The 19,285-nt window shown below is 58.2% G+C and overlaps 1 protein-coding gene across 1 annotated transcript; it reads left to right on the top strand.

The window, feature by feature from the left end:
- The first annotated feature begins 11,425 nt into the window (after nt 1-11,425).
- On the top strand, nt 11,426-15,829 carry FOXF1 (forkhead box F1). Its single transcript, XM_055413002.2, has 2 exons — nt 11,426-12,989; nt 14,420-15,829. Exons 1-2 carry the CDS (start codon nt 11,858-11,860, stop codon nt 14,578-14,580), a joined length of 1,293 nt encoding a protein of 430 aa, XP_055268977.1. The 5' UTR covers nt 11,426-11,857; the 3' UTR covers nt 14,581-15,829.
- The last annotated feature ends 3,456 nt before the right edge of the window (nt 15,830-19,285 follow it).

Genomic DNA, 19,285 nt, shown 5'->3' with positions numbered 1-19,285 from the left:
GAGGTTCTGAGCTTCGCTCTCTCCACCCCGCTTTGGACCCCTCATTTCGGGACCCACACACGCACGAATTAAAAATCGAGAGGGTTTTGGAGACCGCAATGGGAAATGAACCTGCCTGGTCCAGGCCCCGGGTCCAGACTGCGTCTCCCCACGAGCACAGGCAGGTCAAGAACAGAGCCGATTCCGCGTCTAATTCAGGCCCAAAAAACGTAGCTGGAATTGTCCACAGAGGAGACTTCTGACGATTTTTCCTCTTAACGTTATTACCTAATTTCTCGTCTCCGCTATTTCCCGTTACCCATATAGACACATCCCCAGCAATTTTGCACTTTAAGTGAATTTTCCGGTTTTGCAGAAGAGAGGAGAAAACAACACTTGGAGGCACCCGGGCTTCCTGAACCTTAGAGTCTGACTAGGCGTCTCACCCTCTAGCGGTAACCTAGGCTGCATCCAGAGTCCAGCGGAGACCCTTCCTATCCACCCCTCTCCCCTCGTGAGTCCAGCGCCCGCCGTATCCGAGACTAGGCAGTCCCACCACTGTTGAAGGGAAGCGACGGGGCCGGAGACGCGCTCGTACTTGACTTCCAGAAGGCGCCTCTCCGGGAGCGAGAGTCCTGGGTGCGCCTGGGCGCCCAGAACCCGGCCTTTCCGCTCAGACGCCCGCAGGAGAAGGCTGAATCCGCCCTCCTCGGCTCCCACCCAGGCAGGACCAAGCGAGTAAGAAGGTGGAGCTCACTGCCCCCATCTCCTAAGACCTTGCCCCTGCCCGAGAGTTTTCGAATTAGCAACTCCAGCATCCGGCGCACGCCCCCTCCCCGGGGATGGTCGAGGTAAAATAAACACCGCGTTCAAGCAAGCAGAACCCATCATTAGCCCAAACCATGGTTAAAATAATTGATTCGTCGCAGGAGAGGGGCAGTAACCAGCCGGGTCTGCCCGGACCCTGCCGCCGCCGCCGCCTCGGTGGACGACGAGTCACGTCGCAGCCAGGCCGGCCCCGACCCCGAGGGGTGGCGCGCGCGGCGCGGAGCCCCGGTGGGCCCGGATCCCCGCGGAGAGAAACGCGTTCTGAGCTTGCTGCGCGAGTCAGAAGCCACCGTTTCGGCCGAACGCCAGCTCTCCACAATTATTTTCTGGGAGGCGACTAAAGAAGGCTCGAGTCAGACTCCAAAGCTAGAGTGAGTCTTGGCTGCTTAAAAAGGAGAGAGAGAGCGAGAAAGAAGTTAGGGGCAGGTAGGCGGCCGGCGAAGGGGCAGACGGAGAGACTGAAGCTAAGTCCTTCAGAAAAAGGTGCTTTGCAAAAATCGCGGAGAAAGCGTGGGGGTGATCGCGAAGGAGTGTTAGGATACTCACTACGGGTCTCCCACAAAGGGCAAATTTGACTCCTAATTGAGTTAGTTTTCATGGAGAATTACATGGGTCTTAGCCCAATTTAGGGGTGGGGTGGGGATGACCCCGCCGAAGCTTAGCCTGCAGTTGCAACGTGAATCCAGCTCATTCTTAACCTTTAACAGGGGAAAGGGAGGTGGCAGGAGAACGAAGATAAAAAGATCATCTTAACCCTGAGATATAACAAAATGTTTAAAATATTTTGAGGTTTGCGCTTTTAAAAATAGCAGGTCTTCCCATGTCGGGGATAGAATTTTTGCATGTAATTAATTTCTGATTATTAAGAAAAATACCTGGGATAAAATTAATTGGTGACGGAGGAGAGGAATGAAGTATTTAAATGAAAACCAAGTGCCCCCAGGAAATGTTTTTCAAACGAACCCCCTCCTGGAGCCGTGTGTGATCAAACTGCTCCAAACTTTGGCGTAGCTCAAGCATTGAGAAACTTCGTTATCAAAATAAAAGAACCAGAAAGTGTGAGTGACTACTTTATGTTTACACTGTTGTTTTGTAAATTTTTAAATTCTATGGGGTATGAAGCGGCTGGCTGATAGGAAGGTGGGCATTGGCTGAGATGCAAAAATAAGAATAGTATCGAGGGACACGGAGCAGTTTTAAAGGCAAGGAGCCGCACGGGGCCAGCTCTGCAAATTGCCTCAAGTGGAGCCCCAGTGCCTGGGCTGGTCAGGACCCCTCCCCCCACCCCACCCAGCAAGGGATCCCACTGGAGGTTTGCTCTTGGGGGAGACAGAGACCCATAGGCCCCCAAGGAGCCAGTGTGCTCCAATGTCTGTCTTTCCCCAAATGCTCCTGCACCCATCTAACTCCTCAGAAAAGAGTGGTGATACCCTCTTGTCAGGGCGATACCCTGGGGGAGGGCAGTCGAGGGTCTTGATGAGCCCCCACTCCTAGCAAAACAGACGCCCTGTTCAGAGCGGGGATGTTCAGGCCAGGCCCCATTGCTCACTGTCCCTGGCGTTTCTCGGAAAATGACTCTTGGGGAGGGGGTCAGTGATCCCGAGCCCCTTTGTCCCATGGGTTGGGGGTGACTGGCTGGAGGGTACTCTTTTGTTGTTATTCGAGGTGGAAAGCTGTGGGGGACGTGAAGCATAGCCTCCCTTCTTCCTGGAGGTGCCCGTGCTGGGACGACCCTCCTCTACTAGTGCCCTTTCGAGGAGGAGGGAAGTGTCTGAAACTGGAGCCCTCACTCTGGGCCCTGCATTCCTGTCTGCAAAGTGGGCTCAGCGACAGACAGCCCGCTCCTCAGCCCAGCACGGCTACACAGCAGGCGCTCAGTGGTTCCCTAAAGGCAGCGCTGTTCTCATTCGGTCTTCACAGGGGCCCCAGGGTGGCAGTATCCGTATTTTCACCACCATGCAGATGAGAAGAGGGGCTCAGAGAGATCTGGAAGCCTCACAGAGACTGCCCAGCAGCTGGGACGGAAGAGGGAGGGGTGGGACTCTAACCCAGGTATCTGTTGGCTGGGCCCTTGCCCCAGAGCTCCCTCCCCATGAGGGATGGGAGCCCTCAAGGGGCTCTGCAGAGGGTGACTGGGGACCAAGCCTGGCTGGTGCAGGGGCACATCTGAGACTTCATCAACCTGCTGGGTGTCAGCACGTCAACTCTGAGTTGTCACCGGCCAGTGGAGGCTCTGCTCCACCGACCCACGGATGACGCCCTGCCCGCTGAAGTAGGTGCCACACCACTAGGGGTGGGGGCAAAATAGGGTGCCCAGGGGAGGGAGCCTGTCCAAAGTCTCATGCGAGCTGACCCTCTGTTCGAGTTCACGCCGCCAAAGCTCAGTCTGCCTAGGTGAGACCCACAGAACCTCACCCCGCACCCCCAAACACCAGGGATGAGACAGCACCCCCAGTGATAACAACCAGGTCAAGCCTTACTCCCAGTTGGACGACTACCACAGAGAAGGAGGTGCTGTCCCTGTCCTGGCTCCGCGACTAAGGCACAGAGAGGCGAGGCCGCCCTCAGGCCACGCAAGGAGAGGCAGAAGCCAAGTCTCTCTAGTTTTATTTAAGCATGCTGCCCTGGTGTGCACGGATGTGGCTGCTCCCACCCCCAACCTTTAGCCCCCTCTCAGACCCTGCTCAGAGCTCTTCTGTGTTTCTTCTCTGGTTCTCAGGCTGCCCTGTGAATGGGTACTGACCTTATCCCCCACTTTAAGATAAGGAAAACCGGAGGCACCCAGAAGTGAAATCACTTGGGAAGGCTCTCCTGGCTTCGCGCTGCCCTGGCCTCCTCGCCCTGCTTTCCTCCCCCTCGGGCCCCCGGGGACACTGGAGAGGGCCTCACAGGCTTTCCTGGGAAAGCCCACCCCAGGGCTAATGGGGATGAGGTCTGGGACCCGCTCCTCTGAAAATGGGACACAGAGAAAATATCAGAGTGGCCACTGCCTGCCCAGTGCCTGGAGCCGCAGAGGGAGACGTCCAGTTTGTGCTCAGCTGGGGCCATGCATACATACACACACACACACACACACACACACACACACACCCTCTGAATCCGTCTCTTCCTCCTTAGATGTCCACTCTGGCCTCAAGCAAACCCCCTGCGCCCCTCTGGGGGAGCCCCTGCTTCTCAGTCTCTGGGCTCCGGTGACCTCTCTGGAGCGGGGAAGGGTCTCCCTGTCTCCGGTCACCCATGCCTCCGCTCTGGGCGCACAGGGCAGGCCGCCTCGCACCACTTGGCTCCAAAGTGCACCCTGTCGTCTCCTGCACCACACACACAGAGCTGGCTCCCACACGGAAAGTGCAGAAAACACTGCAGAGAGGCTGTGTGGAGAGGCTGTGCAAGCCCACACGCCCACGTGCAAGTCCTGGCGGGGGCGGGAGGGGGGCATGCCCTGGGGCTGCCTGGATACAACCCTGCTGGGACAGAAGGACCCAAACCTCACCTAGTCGGGGAGGCATGGGGAGGGAGCATCACCTCCATTTCCTCAGCAGACCAGGGGGCTGTGGGCTGCCCTCAGGCAGGTGGAGCCTCTCCCTTCCTTAGCCTCCCTGGGCTGCTCCAATTCGGTTTGCTCCCTAGAAACAGCACTTGTTTCCGTGTTTTCAATACCCTCTAAGAGGGAATAGAGCTTTGCAAGCTGTCAGTGAAGACCAACAGGCACACTTTGAATGCACACACCAGCAAGTTTCTGGGAGCAAATCGCAACTTTTCATGAAGAAACAAATCTGAGCACCGCCCTTCACCTTGGCCTTGCTCGGCCTGGCCCTCCCTTCTCTCATCTCACTCTCTGACAGCCCCTTCTTCCCCACAAACTGTGTAGGTTATCGTATCTCCCCCTCAAGCCTGAGAACCAGAAAATACCTGATGTTTAATTTTCAATGTATTTTCCTTTTTTTTTTTAAGTCAGTCATTTTCACCCTCTTGGTCTTCACTGTCCACTCCCCCAGCCTCCAAAGGACTTCTTTCCATTGGTCGCCCCACCCTGCGAGCCAGTGTTGAGGACTGGCCCCTTTCTCTCTGCTGCACCTTTTGGGAAATGCCTTTCTCTCCCTCCGTGTGGATCCCTTGCTCAAAAACAAGATCTGGGAGGCACTCCCTCTGGCACACACATCCTCACTCCCCACCCCCATGCTGGGACGAATGTCTTCTCTGTCTCTTTCTGAGCCCAGCCATCTAGGCAGCAGGGATGAAGAGATCTCAGCTGCTTTGGAGCCCGCCCGTGGGAAGGAGCACAGCCGCAGACCAGGCATCCGGGGCTGGAGCCCCAGGACGCGCACTGTCCCCGGAGCGCTCTCTGTTCCTCAGAGCAGGATGCACCGCTAAGGCCAGAAAACTCCCAAAAATCTCGCGGGGAAGAGGGCTGTAAATTCCTGGTTTGCAGCATTGTCAAATATTTCATTGAAGAACGTCATGGAAAATGCGTGCTTTTGGGTAAAAGGCCAAGTGGAGGGGCAAGCTCAGGACTGCAGCAGCACAAATACGAGTTTCTTTCTCTCTCTCTCTCTTTTTTTTTTTCCTTGACCAAAACATGAACTTCTCCGCAATGTACAACTGACAGGGGAGATAAACTGCCAGGCCTGGGCCATGGATGGCCCCCACCACAGCTGCCCCCCAAGCATGGTCCTGGGGGGGTTCCCCACAGGTGGGGTTTCTGAGCCCCGTCTGAACCAAGGGGGTGTGGCCAGGCCAGTGCGACCAGAGGGTGTGGCCCTCTCCTCCTCACCTGGGGTACCCCAGGAAGACTCTCAGAGGGCCCCAGACTCTGGCTTGCCCTTGACAAGAGAAGACAGCGGACTGCCTAGGTTTGGAGTCTGGCTGGCAGCAGCAGGCGAAAAGTGCAGCACGGAGCGGGAGGCTTCCCAGTGGCATTCCCTGGGAGCCCTGGGGCTCCCCAGGATTTGGGGCCCCCTTCTAGTGCTCACCCTGCCTGCATGTCTCTGCGACTTTCCTGTGTGGGCTGTAGACAGAAGCTCGCACGGCTCTGCGGTCACAGCCCTGCAAAGACTCGCACAGAAGGCAGATGGTCCTCCAAGCCATGCCCCCTCCCCAGCACATCTAAGGGCAGGAAAGCTGCTCTGTCGCTACAGACAGAGTAGGAGAAACCCGAGATCCAAACAGAACCTGCCTCCCAGGGTTACCGTGAGGGGTTCCGACCTAGAGTGGACCTTGGGGTGCCTAGTGAGGGTACAGAGTCGGGCCTCCATGGCCGTTGGCTGTGTGATCTCCGCATTTTGCTTTCGGGTGTTCGGCTGTGTGCAGTCTCCTACTCACATCGCCACACCCCACTGCAAACACACCGCCTGGCGCTCTGGGTAGACGCGGCGTCCCTGTGCAAACCCCTCTCCTTGCAATAGCAGCCCAGGGCGCTCCGTGTGCACAGGCCTGAGCCACGTGCAAAACCGCTGTGTCGTGTCCAACAGGACCCGTTAGAACCACACCTGACAACAGTGCACACAGCTCTACACCACATGATCCAGAGCCTGTGACATTCTGTCCAGAACATGCGAGCCTGTGCATAACCCGACTACTCTGTGCGCACAACCCCAGTCACACTACACCCACTTTATGATAGCCGGTGTACAGGACACCTCCCAGTGCACTCCAGTATTCCACACACAGTGCCCTACACTGTTCCCATCTTAAAATATCCACCACCATGTACCCGCGTTAGTGATGTTCAGCCTAAGAAACAGTCATGCTTGCACACCTCGTGCTATTCTGCGCATGCAGGCCTGACGCTGTGCCCCCACCTGACACAGTGGCACGCGTGCTTGTGGGGCTGTGCCGGGCGCCCTCTGACAGTGTCCTGCACAGCGGCGCTCGCCAGGCGTGTGCGCCTTTAGAGTTTGCAGAGAGAAGCATCCCACTGCGTGCACAGATCATCCTACAGCTGTGGGGAGGACACCCGCTCTCCTCCTGACCCTGACTTTCCCCCCACAGTCTCCCGACCCTGGGGCTATGTTTTCACCACAAACATCCCTCCCCCAATCCCCACCGAGGCCCCCAAGCCAGGCGGCTTCCTTTACTGCCCAGCGCCCACGTTGGTCTGGGGTCCGCCCGCACTACCTTGTGTCGCCTTTGGACGTCGCCCGGGAAGGGGTTCGAGGGAGCGGGGACGAGGGCGGCGCGGGCCGGCGGTAATGCAGAGCAGGGGCGGCGGCGGGCGGGGCGGCTGCCCTCGCGGTGGGTGGTCGGCGGCCGCCCCCGCCCCCGCCCGCGCCCCCGCCCGCGCTGCCGGCCCGGGCACAATCCGAGCTGGATCTGGTTCCCTGCTCGGGTTACGGCGCGCTCTCGGCCCGGGCGGCTTCACTTAAGCAATTAGCCAGTAAAAATACCTCGGGCTTGGGGAGTGGGAGACATGGCAGGCGTGTCTGTTTTTACAGCCCCCTCCCCGTTTGGGGATTCCTGTGGCTGGCGCTGGAGCGCAGATTTGATTTGGGGTGGCAGGGGGTTCTTGATGGATCTTTAGCGAGAGCAGAAAGCAGCCGGAATCCCCCGTCTGCATTTTCTCCGACCGTCCCTGGAGCTGGGCCCCTGGGGGTTTTGTTTGTTTCTGTCTGTTTGGATAGCCTGGCTTTCTGGGCAGTCTTGTCTAACTCCCAACAGCTCTAAGAAAAAGATGCAGTTATTCAGTCCCATTTTTTTTTTTTTCAGATGAAGACACTAGGTCACAGCATGGGGAATCACAGCTAATAACACTGTATCATATACTGGAATGGTCCTGAGAGATCTTAAGCGTTCCCACCATAGAAAAAGAAATGGTAACTATGTGACAGGATGGAGTCACTTTGCAACACATACATGTATCAAATCAACTGCACACCTGAAATTTAACCAATGAGTCAACTGGGGAAAAATAAATCAACAACTCCTGCCTGCTCCCTGCCAAAAAAACAAAAACAAAAAACAAAACCCAGGAGGAACTAATGCACAAATGGCTTATGCAACATTCCTACACAGTGAAGTCTGGATTCAAACCCAGACCACATCCGATTGTGGGTCTACATGTAGAGGGTCTCTGCCCTGTACTTGGGGGCTGTATCCTAATTCTGCAGGGTGACCTGGGACACGGGGCAACGTCACTGAATCCATCTGTAAAGGGAGGGACACTATTGACCTGGTAGGACCGTCTGTGAAGGTTAGAAAAGTATCTTCGGGGGTGTTAGCCAGAGTCTTAGGTTCAGTTCATGGATGCGAGGTTGTGGATTCACAGGTGGGCTCCATGAATTTGTTGAAACCTTGAAAATCATTCTACAAAGGTCTTAGGTATATGTCCTTTGGAAGGGGTGTGTGTAAAGTTGTAGATTTCAACAGCTTATCAGAGGGAGTCACAGCCCAGAGAAAGGTTAAGAACATCCGAAAGGTGTTCATAAGGCGAAGTTCAATTATTGGCTGCGTGGCCAGCAGTCGGTAAGCTCTATTATTACCACGTGCTTGAGGTGTCTATTATTCTATCGCCAGCAGTTCTCTAAAGGGTCTCAGTACCCTTGAGCCTGGAAAGCCAGGGGTGGGGTGGGGGCAATGGAAGCATTTCTGAATTTGCTCTCTCCACCCCAGGCCTGTGAGGAGGCATCTGGGAGGGTAAAATTCCAACAGCCAGCCTTTGGAGGTGGAGAACCATGGCGAGGTGTTCGCTTGGCAGCACTGGCCGAGCCGGGCCAGGGCCTCAGTTTCTCCATTTCCAAAGTGTCCGATCTACGAGAGCTCTCGGCAGCATCTGAAGAGCCCAAAGCTTGGTCTCTGGGCACCTGGAAAGCCCTCCTTGCCATGCCTGTGGTTCTCTCCAGAATGGGAGGCCTCCGGATCACAGAGCCGGAGCACATTTCCTCCCCCTTTACCTGCTGCCCCAGTGGAGATGTGGGGGCAGGGAGAGCCTCCCTCTGCCACGCTCCTGAGGCTTGGAGGCCATTCAGCCCCTCCCTGGGCACAGTAACTGCTGGCCTTCCCCCTGCAAAGTCTGTTCTACTGCTAGACCTCAGGGGTAAATGGAGGCCAGGTGGGGCCCAGCTCCACACTTCCTTCCAGGAACGCCAGAGTTTTTCCCCAACCCACAGGAGCCCCCACAGGGAGCCAGTGAGAAGCAGTGATGTGCAGGAGCTGGGAAAACTGATTTGGGGTTAGCCCAAGGATGGACTCTGGAGCCCTCTCCCCACCTAAGAGAGGGCCTAGAGGGAAGGGGGTTGCTGGGAAAAGGCCCCCCCATCTTCATGCTCCATACAGTCCCCTCATTTTGGAGGCGAGCTGTCAGTGGGGGAGGAGCGAGAGAAAGGGAGGGGTCACTATCACTTTCTGGGAGCCTTCGCCCATCGCTGCCTTGGGAGAGGGCCATCTCCCTGGCTAGCGTGTCTTCTATAAAGGTCAGACTCGTTCCCAGCAGCGGGCGGTAGCGACCCCTTCGCGGGACTTCCCTCCCGGCGCCGCGGGGCCTCCTACCCTGCAGCTGCCGTTTGGTGGAAGAAAAAAAAAAAAAGTGATGGAGAGAGAGAATATGAGAGTGCGTGTGCATGGACGTGTGCGCGCGGGAGTGGAGCTGCCATGCTTGTGCGGCCGGCTGTGCGTGGGCGAACGCGCAGGGCAGGAGTGTTTGCACGTAACCGAAAGTGTGTCCTCAGCGGGTATGCATGGCCTGAGCGCTCGTGCGAGGGCTGGGGCGCCTGAGCTGTGTGAGGGGTGTTCTCTGGAAAGACGGATGGAGGCCGTGCGCCGTGCTCAGGATGCCTGCGTTCGGCGGGTGCCGGCCGGGCTGTGTCAAGCGGAGATGGGTCTGCCAGCGCGCCTCTACCTGCGCGAAGACACAACCACACACTACGCGGTCACGTCTCTCACTCCCCCCTTCCCCAGCCGGCCCCTGCCAGCGTGCGGAGCCGAGACCGCGGGAGAGCCGGGCGGAAGAGCGGCGCAGAGAAGGTGGCTTTGCCTAGAGCGCGCTCCGCCGGGGCAGGCTACGCCGCCGAGACGCCCAGCTCCTCGCACTGACGTGCCAGGCGCCCCGAAGGCGACGAGGCGTCTACCGCCGAGGCTGCAGGCGTCGGAGCGAGGGAGGGGTGGGTCAGCGGGTGACAAGGAGCCCAGAGAAACCAGGGAGGCCGGTGGGCTTTGAAAAGCGCCGCGGTGCCACACTTCGAGCCCGGCACATGCCTCTCGCCCCTGCTCTCGCCGGGGCACGGCGTCCTGACTCCTCGAGATGACCCGCGAAAACACTCCTCGCCTTCTTCCTCGGAAGTCTGCGGAGCGAACTGCACTCACCTGGCTCCCCGCGTGCGACGTCGCGCCCGGCTCCTGCGCCGTCCTGCGCTCGGCGCCTCCGCCCCCCACCTCGTCCTAGCCTGCACCCCAGCGCCCGGAGGGTGGCGGAGGAAGGCTGCGTGCGAGCCCCCTGCTGCGGGCAGCCTGGCGCGCGAGGGCCGCCCGGGCCCGTGCTCCCCGCCCGCGCAGACTGCCTTCCGGAACCTGGCCTGGCGCGCAGTGTCAGAGGCCCCCGCGGCGGCGGCAGGCCGAGCCCACAGGGGCATTAGGCCAACTCCCCCCCGCGCACGCGGAATTCTATTATTATTATTAAAGAATCCCCCAGAACGTGTTTACGTTGAGCCGTATAAACTTCCTGCCAGGGCCTTTACCATCTGCGAGAAATCGGAACCTGCTCTTGCGAAGCGGGGACACAAGCAAGCATCGCGGGGCCAAATAGGCGGGTTTTCAGCGTGTATGTTGGGGGTGGGGGTGTCAGCTGAGCTATGTGTGGGCTCAGATCAGAGCGTGGCTGGTGTACACACGAGTGAGAGTAGGTGCGAACTAAAGCTCCTTTGGGCCTTTTGTGTGTGAGCGAGCGCGTGAGTGGGCACGCACATGCCTGAGCGCCATGTGTGCGTGAGTGGGAACGAACGCGGTTGTGTTTGCAGGTCTGAGTCTGCGAAATTTACCGCGTTTGCCTGTGCATCAGTGTACGCACGAGTGCACAAGTTAGTGAATGCGCCCCGCCACTCGTTGAACGAGCCCGTGGGGTCCTGGTTCCCCGCAAGGCCAGAGGTTCTCACTCGCTCCCCGAACGACCCGCGGCGCCGGAGACAAAGCTGCAGCGATCCGCCCTGCGCTTTCGTTTTCCGCCCGCGCTCGGCTCCAGCGGCTGCCCGCCTGCTCGCGCGCTGCTGGGCGAGTCCGAAAAGTCCCGGGCGCGGCGCAGTCCTTCCAGGGGCGGGGAGAGAGGGTAGGCGGTCCCTCGCTAGAACACCCGCCCGCCGGCCGCGGGGACTTGTAGCCGAGCCGGCTGTGCCCGCGATGGCCACGACCCGGCGGCCACAGTTGCGATTCGCCACCGGGCAGTACGCGTCGGGGAAGGCCCGGGACTCCGGCTGCGTTTTCCTCCGCGCGGCCCGGGTAGGGAAGGCGGGGTGGGGGGCGGAGGGGGGGTGGCCAGCGCGTAGCTGGGCTGAACCCTGGGCCGAGGGCGCATTAACACTTGCTCGCCAGGTTGGTGGAGGCGGGGCGGGTTCCGCAGGCGGCCGCTGGGAGGGGAGGGTGGGGGCCCTTTAAGCGCCCACCACCGCGGGGTGCCGGAGGGGGGCTGGGAGGGGAGGGAAATCCTGGAGGGTCTTACGCCGGCCCGCGCGAGACGCCGCCGCCGAGAGACGACACGGAGCGGGCGGCCTCGGCTGGAGTCGTGGAGCCGAGCGCCGCGGGTGGCGGGGACCGAGCGCTGTTCCCCGCGGGGGCGCACAGCCACAGGCCCGAGAGGGGGTGCCTCCCCCGCAAAAAAAACCGGTGTGTGTGTGGTGGGGGTTCCTTGCGGCCTCCGCCCAGGCTGCAAAGAGGTTGCTCTTAGCCTCTGCTCGGCTCCTTCCCTTGTGGGAGGGCGGGAGGGAAAGAGGGAGGAGAGTGGGGGGGAGGAGGGAGCGGGAGGGAGAGCGGGGGGCTCTGCGCCAACCGCCCGCGGACCCGGCCGCTCCTCGGGGAGGACGAGCGGGCGGGGGAGGGCGCGCCGAGGCTCGCTCCGGAGAAGCGGCCGCCGATGACGGCAGAGGTGCAGCCAGCCCCGCGCGCGCAGCCCCCTCCCCCTCGGCCCCCTCCCCCTCCCCTTCCTCCTCCTCCTCCTCCCGGCTCTTCGGCCGCGCAGAGCAGCAGCGGCAGCGGCGGCGGCGGCAGCAGCCACCCGATGTCTTCGGCGCCCGAGAAGCAGCAGCCACCGCACGGCGGCGGCGGCGGCGGCGGCGGCGGCGGCGGGGGAGGCGGCGCGGCCATGGACCCCGCGTCGTCCGGCCCGTCCAAGGCCAAGAAGACGAACGCCGGCATCCGGCGCCCGGAGAAGCCGCCCTACTCGTACATCGCGCTCATCGTCATGGCCATCCAGAGCTCGCCCACCAAGCGGCTGACGCTCAGCGAGATCTACCAGTTCCTGCAGAGCCGCTTCCCCTTCTTCCGCGGCTCCTACCAGGGCTGGAAGAACTCCGTGCGCCACAACCTCTCGCTCAACGAGTGCTTCATCAAGCTGCCCAAGGGCCTCGGGCGGCCGGGCAAGGGCCACTACTGGACCATCGACCCGGCCAGCGAGTTCATGTTCGAGGAGGGCTCCTTTCGGCGGCGGCCGCGCGGCTTCCGAAGGAAATGCCAGGCGCTCAAGCCCATGTACAGCATGATGAACGGGCTCGGCTTCAACCACCTCCCGGACACCTACAGCTTCCAGGGCTCTGCCGGCGGCCTCTCGTGCCCGCCCAACAGCCTGGCGCTGGAGGGAGGTCTGGGCATGATGAACGGCCACTTGCCGGGCAACGTGGACGGCATGGCTTTGCCCAGCCACTCGGTGCCCCACCTGCCCGCCAACGGCGGCCACTCGTACATGGGCAGCTGCGGCGGCACGGCGGCCGGCGAGTACCCGCACCACGACGGCTCAGTGCCCGCCTCCCCGCTGCTGCCCGCGGCGGCAGGCGGGGTCATGGAGCCCCACGCCGTCTACTCGGGCTCCGCGGCCGCCTGGCCTCCCTCCGCCTCGGCGGCGCTCAACAGCAGCGCCTCCTACATTAAGCAGCAGCCCCTGTCCCCCTGCAACCCCGCGGCCAACCCCTTGTCCGGCAGCCTCTCCACGCACTCCCTGGACCAACCGTATCTGCACCAGAACAGTCACAACGCCCCTGCTGAGCTGCAAGGTGAGTGGGGAGCCCCGAGCTGTCCCCAGGACTGAGGGGTTGGGGGTGGGTGCGGCGGACATCTGTGAGCACATTACAGACCTAGCCCCCAGACTGCTGGCGCCCTGGTCTGGAGCCTGCGGCCACCTCCGTGGAGTGCCAGTCCCCAAGCTGCACCATGAAGGCCTCAGCTCCCCAAGGTGTCTCTCGGTCCACCTCTCTCCGTCTGAGGGCTGAGTGCAGCCTGGAGTCCCCCCATAGACTAACATTCCGTTTTCCTTTCTGTTTCAACGCCCATATAGATGCTGGCTGCCCCAGCCTGGCCAGGTAGGCCCCATCCTCACCTCAAAGACTTAGACTCCAATATTCTAAGTTCCCTCAGGTCCCTTAGCCCCCTGACACCTGGGCGAGTTCCCAGGATGGAGCTGGCCCATCCCTGGGGCAGCTGGCTCGCTCTCTCTGCTCTCTCTGCTTCGGGAGAGCCGCCTCTGCTCTGAGCCGGTCAGGACGAAAGAGTTAGGCCCAAAGCCGGCGGGGCTTGGCGCTGGCGCTCAGAGGCTCAGAGCCTGGCCTTTCGGGAACCAGGACTGGGGCATGCGAACATTGAGTCTGGGGCTTTTTGTGGCGATAGAGGCTGAGAGGGACCCAGATCAAAGGTATGAGCTGCGGGCCCCAAAAGACTGTTTCTCAGGATCCAGGTTTCCAGGCCCACAGGTACCACTCCGCTTCCAATCCTCCCTGAGAAAAAAGATTCACAGTCATCTTCCCCTCTGGATCCTCAGCATGTGCTAGCAGCCTTCTGGGTCTGGTTCTTGAAAGAGCTTGGAGGGATCCAAGCAGGGGCCTGTCAGGAGTCAGCTGTCAGCAGCCTGCGGGAGGCAGGAGCCGGGCCTGGAGGCTGGAGGGCTCTCTCCACGGGGGTCACCCAACTGGGGCTGCTTCAAACTCCAGTCGGGGTTCCAGCGGTCCCACAGGCTCGGCTCCTCAAAGACCCTTCCTCTGGAGAAGCCCTCTTTGCCCCTGTGTTGGCCCCTGCCGGCTGGCTTGTTGCTCTGGGGACACGGCCGCCTCCGGGGGCTGGAAGGTGGCTGCCCGGCGCCAGGCCCAGGCCTCAGGCTGCCCTGGAAGTGGAGGCCGCTGGACCTTCCCTGCTGGCCTCTCTCATCCCTTCCCTGTCAGCCACCGGGAGCCCCCAAGCCAGGCTCGGTGTCCACGGAGGGAGAGGCTGGGGCAGCGGGCACCCAGGGTTGCAGGGATCCTTGACCGTGTCTGGGGAATCTTCCCTCTGGGCGCTGGCCTGAAACCGGGAACTGGGACGTGGGAGGCCTCGGCCCAGCAACGAGCCAGGCAGGCCTGCCCCTGGGCGCGCCCCACCATAACGGTGCTCCACCTGGAGCCCGGGCCTCCGGAGGCCACCCTTGAATGCCCTCTTTCCTGCTTCGCCCCCGCAGGCATCCCGCGGTATCACTCGCAGTCGCCCAGCATGTGTGACCGAAAGGAGTTCGTCTTCTCTTTCAACACCATGGCATCCTCGTCCATGCACTCGGCCGGCGGCGGCTCCTACTACCACCAGCAGGTCACCTACCAAGACATCAAGCCCTGCGTCATGTGAGGCCACAGCTCCAGGGCCCCTCCGGGCAGGGCCAGTCGGGCGCAGGGACTTCGGAACCCGTCACCAGAAACTGCTTTATTTTTTATTTTTATTTTTTTTTTTGAGGTATAACCGTCAGCAGAAGAAAAGGGTTTGACCCCTCCCCAACCGGATTATTGGGAAAGGGATCCCGCGAGGCAAAGACCAAGCAAGGTCGGCACCTCGACACCCCCCCCCACCACTCCCTCAACAGTTTTTTTTAAATGGTGATGGCGGGGCCTGATCTGACTGCAGCTGTTGATAAATAAGTATCTATTTTTGATCGACTGAAGCCGGCTGAGAAGGTGCTGTGTTGGGGAAGAACTCTCAACATCTGAACATGCATTTCTGCTACGGTCTCTCCCCCTCTCCCCCTCCAACGGCAAACGTCGGGGAAGGTTTTTAGGAGAAAGGCAAACAACGTGTGAAACCGTCATTATCAAATACTTTTATTTTTTGGTTGAGTATTTATCGTTTTATTTTTAATTTTTTTTTTTTTTTGGAAAGAATGTCTTGGAATGCTTGTCTCCTTTTTAGAGCCGTCTCTTGTAGGGAAAGGAGGGGGCGACAAGAAGTCGCCCTCTCCCTCCCCACCTCAGAAGTCCTCCCGTCAGCCACAGGTGGATCCTTGTGCGAGTAACTTGCATTTCTGAAGCCACTGCTCATCTTAGGAAAGAAACCAGGAGCCCAGAAGCAGGCGGCTCTCCCGGCCTCTGCCACCGTCCTCCTCCGCCTTCCTCTCCTTCCTTCTCTTCAAGCTTTTTTGGTTTGGTTTCGAACTTTGACTTGCTTGGTGGGTGTTTTTTCTCCCGAGACCCAGCTGTCTCCGATCTCTACTGTAAACCTTCTGGTGGGAGCGTGAGGCAGGCAGGGCGCCGTGGGGACGGGGAAGGCCCGCTGAACGCCCTGAGTCAGGATTGCGGTGACGCAGAAAGGTTAAGGCACTTTTTAAAAAAAACGCTAGCAAGGCTCATCCTGTTATTTATTCTACTTTCTTTCCCTAATAATCGAAACACCGCATAGGCTCCTCCGTTTATCAGTATTAATGGTGTGACTTTGTTGGCAATATTTGCCGCGTAGAATTTTTTTTTTTAGATATACATTGTAAATTTGAAACTAAGTCCGATCTGTGTAAAGACAAATTTCCATATGTTTTATATAAATATATATATATATAAAATGAAGGACTTCCCCCCTTTTTTTAGTATTTTGGCTGCTGGGGTGCAGCGTTTGTGACACGTATTTTAAATTCCCTTCTGCACTGTATAAAAATGACAATTTGAGGATGTTTTTGCCTTTTGTGTATTTTTTCCTAAAAAAGAACAAAAATAAAAATGTATAACATTTGTATATGGCCTTATATTGTATCAACTAGAAATAAAATTGCATGAGTATTTTATTGGGATTGCAGAATATCTTCAAAATATAGACAGAAACCAGCCTGGGAGCGCCAGTCTTATTTTTTTTTTCTTTTTTGTATTTAAAGTATGGATGATTCTTAATCTTTTTTCCCCCTTTTTATTTGTTGGCTAATCCTTCTCTTTTCATTCTTCATTTCACATTGAAGTGAAATCTGGACAAGAATAACTATTTTTCTTGGCTTCTGTTTTTTAAGAAGAGCCCTTTGCCCCTCTAAATGTCATTTCTTGTTTTAAAAAACAATAATCAAACTTAAAAAAAAAACTGTAGTTTTCCCTCCCTCAGGGAAAAACATACATATATATATGTGTGTGCATATATATATGTATATATATAAAATATTTTACACTTTCTTTTTGGTCACTCCAGGACCAATGAGAATTGTATTTTGAGTTTCAAACTTTACTGTTTCCAACTGTTATCAATCGTGGAGCATCTCCTTTTATTTTTTTGATAGGATTTTTTTTTTTTTTGGTGCCCTACACTTGGTTTTCCTCAATGGTGAAGCAAGTAAACTTTGAGCAAGAAAAAAGCTGTTGGTGGGAGAGCAAGGTGATAGGCACGTTTCCCCCCTAAATCATTAGGGGGGAAATCCATGTTAAAAAGTCCATCTCCCCTACTGACCCTCTTTCTATTCCAATTCCCAGCTACCTAGGAAAACAAACACAGTAAAGTCACATTGCCGGTGCAGCCGTTCAAGACCCACCACAGTTTCTCCGCGTCGTGGGGTCATGAGCCTCTGAACCTGGTTCTTCTCAAATTTGACATTTTGGACGTGAGGGCAATTTCTCCGGTGCTCTGTTACATCAAAATTATCAATAAACTCACCCGGGCAATTAATGCCCAAACTAACAGCTGTCTATAAAACGGAGATAAAGGGGACAGGAAGAAGCCGGCGACTTTGTCCCTCAGGTCTCAGTCGGCCGGAGCGGCGGGCAGCGTGCGGGGAGCAGCTTCACCGAGGGCAGAGGAGGCCCTGTCCTTGGGGCGGAGGCTACCTCTCCTTATCCCCTGACCCCACCGATGCCCTGGAGAACGCGGCCAGAGAAAAGCCCTCAGGCCTCGGGTGCGGAAACCGCTGTGCTGGGGATCCAGACAACCTCGGCAGGCAGGCAGGAGGGGGCCCCCTCCTTCCTCTGTTGGAGCCTGCGCCCCAATTAGGACAGAGGCTCCGGGGAAGTGGGGCTGATTAGGAGAAACCCAATGCCGGCCCAGTCGGCGCGCGCCCCGGTCTTCTGCTGAGGTGTCCCCAGACCCTGCGCCCACTCCCTTGGCTCCTTGGCGCACCGGAGGCCTCTGTGTGCCCTGGTAACACAGGGCTTTGGCGCCACTGGACCAGAGTCCGGGGCGGCAGTGAACCCCAGTTTCCTGTTCATCTCCCCTGCAGCGCCTTCATTTCGGCGGGATCTCCCAGCACGCTCACATCCCCGCCAGGCTGGATGGGAGGCACCCAGAGGGACTGGGGCAGGAAAACTGGCCCTGGGGAGCCCAGGGATCAGGGATGGGCCTAACCTGGGGCCTGGGGACGAGAGAAAATTCCAGCCTTCCCCGAAGAGAGGAGTCTGGCTTCGGGCAAACCCAGAAGGGCCAGATTCTACGGGCGTAACTGCTTCCACATCCACAACCAAAATCTCACAAGGCCTGCTTCACAGGACTGCATTTGCTCTCGTCGAGGCCGACCTAAGGCCCATTTTGTCTGGCTCACACCAGGACCGCGGAATGAAGCTCCCACTGCCAGGTGCCAACACAAAAGCCTGCACAGTTTGTGCAAGTTACCAGCCTAAAATGCAAATGCACTTCTAAGGTGGTCACAGGCCCTGCCCTGGGTGCGTAGAGTATACTTCTAGCTTAGGAACATCCTCAAGAGAATTAATTCAAAAGTCCTGTGCATACCTTTAGGGCGTTTGTCCTGGAACAATGCAGAGAGATACCCTAAAGGTATGAATACCCCCCAAAGTAACAGGCCAGGGGGTGGGGAATCGGCCAGGACAGAATTCAATAGGGTTTCTATAAGAGGATGACACATCCCGCCTCTGCTGCAGCTCCCTGCAGCTCTCCGCGAGGGGCCGACGCCCTGGACTCAGCCGCGCCTCGGCTGCAGGCCATGGCGGCCCCAGGCAGCAGCTGCAGCAGCGCCTTGGCGCTGTGTCCTGGCTCCCCGGCCCCTGGTGGAGGGGATCTGCAGGCCTGGCGACCAGTCTGCACTCAGGGTGTGCGCTTGAGAAGGAAGGGAAAGTGCCCGTTGGGTCCTGCTGTTTTCTTGGCTCTTGGGGGGGAAACCGAAGGGGTAGGGGTGGGGAGGGTGAGGTACTGAAAGCCTGGCTCCCCGCCGGCAGCACTCCTGGAAGTAGTGCAAAGACAGAGCTGGAGCCCCAGCCCCACAAGGCTTGACCCGGGCAAGCCACATCACCTCTGAGCCTCACTTTTCCTCACGTCTAATAATAACATCATGTAGACCTATGGGCACGGTGGTCAGCGAGGTGATACCTGTCGGGAGCAAGAGGACAGCCTAGCTCTGGGGTGCCCAAACAGGAATGGCTATGAGATTCAGGCATTTCTAATCCTTCTCCCCTTCATTGTGGGGATGGGTGCCAAACAAGACGCAAGAACTCGTGTGTTACCAGGTCGCCCTCTCAGGGACTTGAGTGTCCAGCTTGGCAACCGCTGGACTCCCCATCTTCCAATATAACGCACCTGCATGTTCATTCCCTCCCTTCCCAGGGAGGAGGAAGACATCATTCCATTTGGCTCAAGAGATGGAATTCTGACATGGGGTTGAATCAGGGGTTCCGTTAAGGACCCACCCCAGGACCTCCTAACCTCTGGTCAGGAGACCCCTGAGCTCAAGGGCTTCCCTTCTGAGAGAGTGACTCAGGGACTGCCCTCATCAGAAACACCAGGGATGTCTGTCTGCTCCAACTGTGAGTGGGGGGTATCTGTGTGTGTGCTGAGAGTCATTGCATTAGAATCTCTGGAGGAGGGACCCAGGAATCCTCAGGCCCAAAGACTTCCAGGGGGTCCTGATGGGCGCCAAGTTTAGAGTCTCTCCTCCGAAGTTCTCTGGGCTCCTGAAAAAACCTGGGAGAAGATACCTCACTGTGGCTTCTGCTGCCCCCTCCCGTCCAGCAGCCCAGCCAGCTGGTGATATTAATGGAGAAGCAGCTGACGCAGGGTGCCTGGAGCCAGGGCTCACAGACACAGGGCTCGCTCACATTCAGGAGATGCCCGGGCTGGCCTGTGGCCACCCTCTTTACACGGCACCTCCATT

The sequence above is a fragment of the Moschus berezovskii genome, chromosome 22 (assembly GCF_049115385.1).
Source record: "Moschus berezovskii isolate FMDL1 chromosome 22, NW_MosBer_1.0, whole genome shotgun sequence".
NCBI lineage: Eukaryota > Metazoa > Chordata > Mammalia > Artiodactyla > Moschidae > Moschus > Moschus berezovskii.
Note: the sequence above shows the minus strand (reverse complement) of the source record. Positions and strands in the feature narration are given on the sequence as shown.

What these genes read in the sequence shown, in the direction of transcription:
- FOXF1 (XM_055413002.2), top strand. Translation starts at nt 11,858, where the DNA reads ATGACGGCAGAGGTGCAGCCAGCCCCGCGCGCGCAGCCCCCTCCCCCT. An exon ending in CGCCCCTGCTGAGCTGCAAG is followed by an intron (nt 12,990 to 14,419) that starts GTGAGTGGGGAG and finishes TCGCCCCCGCAG; the next exon opens with GCATCCCGCGGTATCACTCG.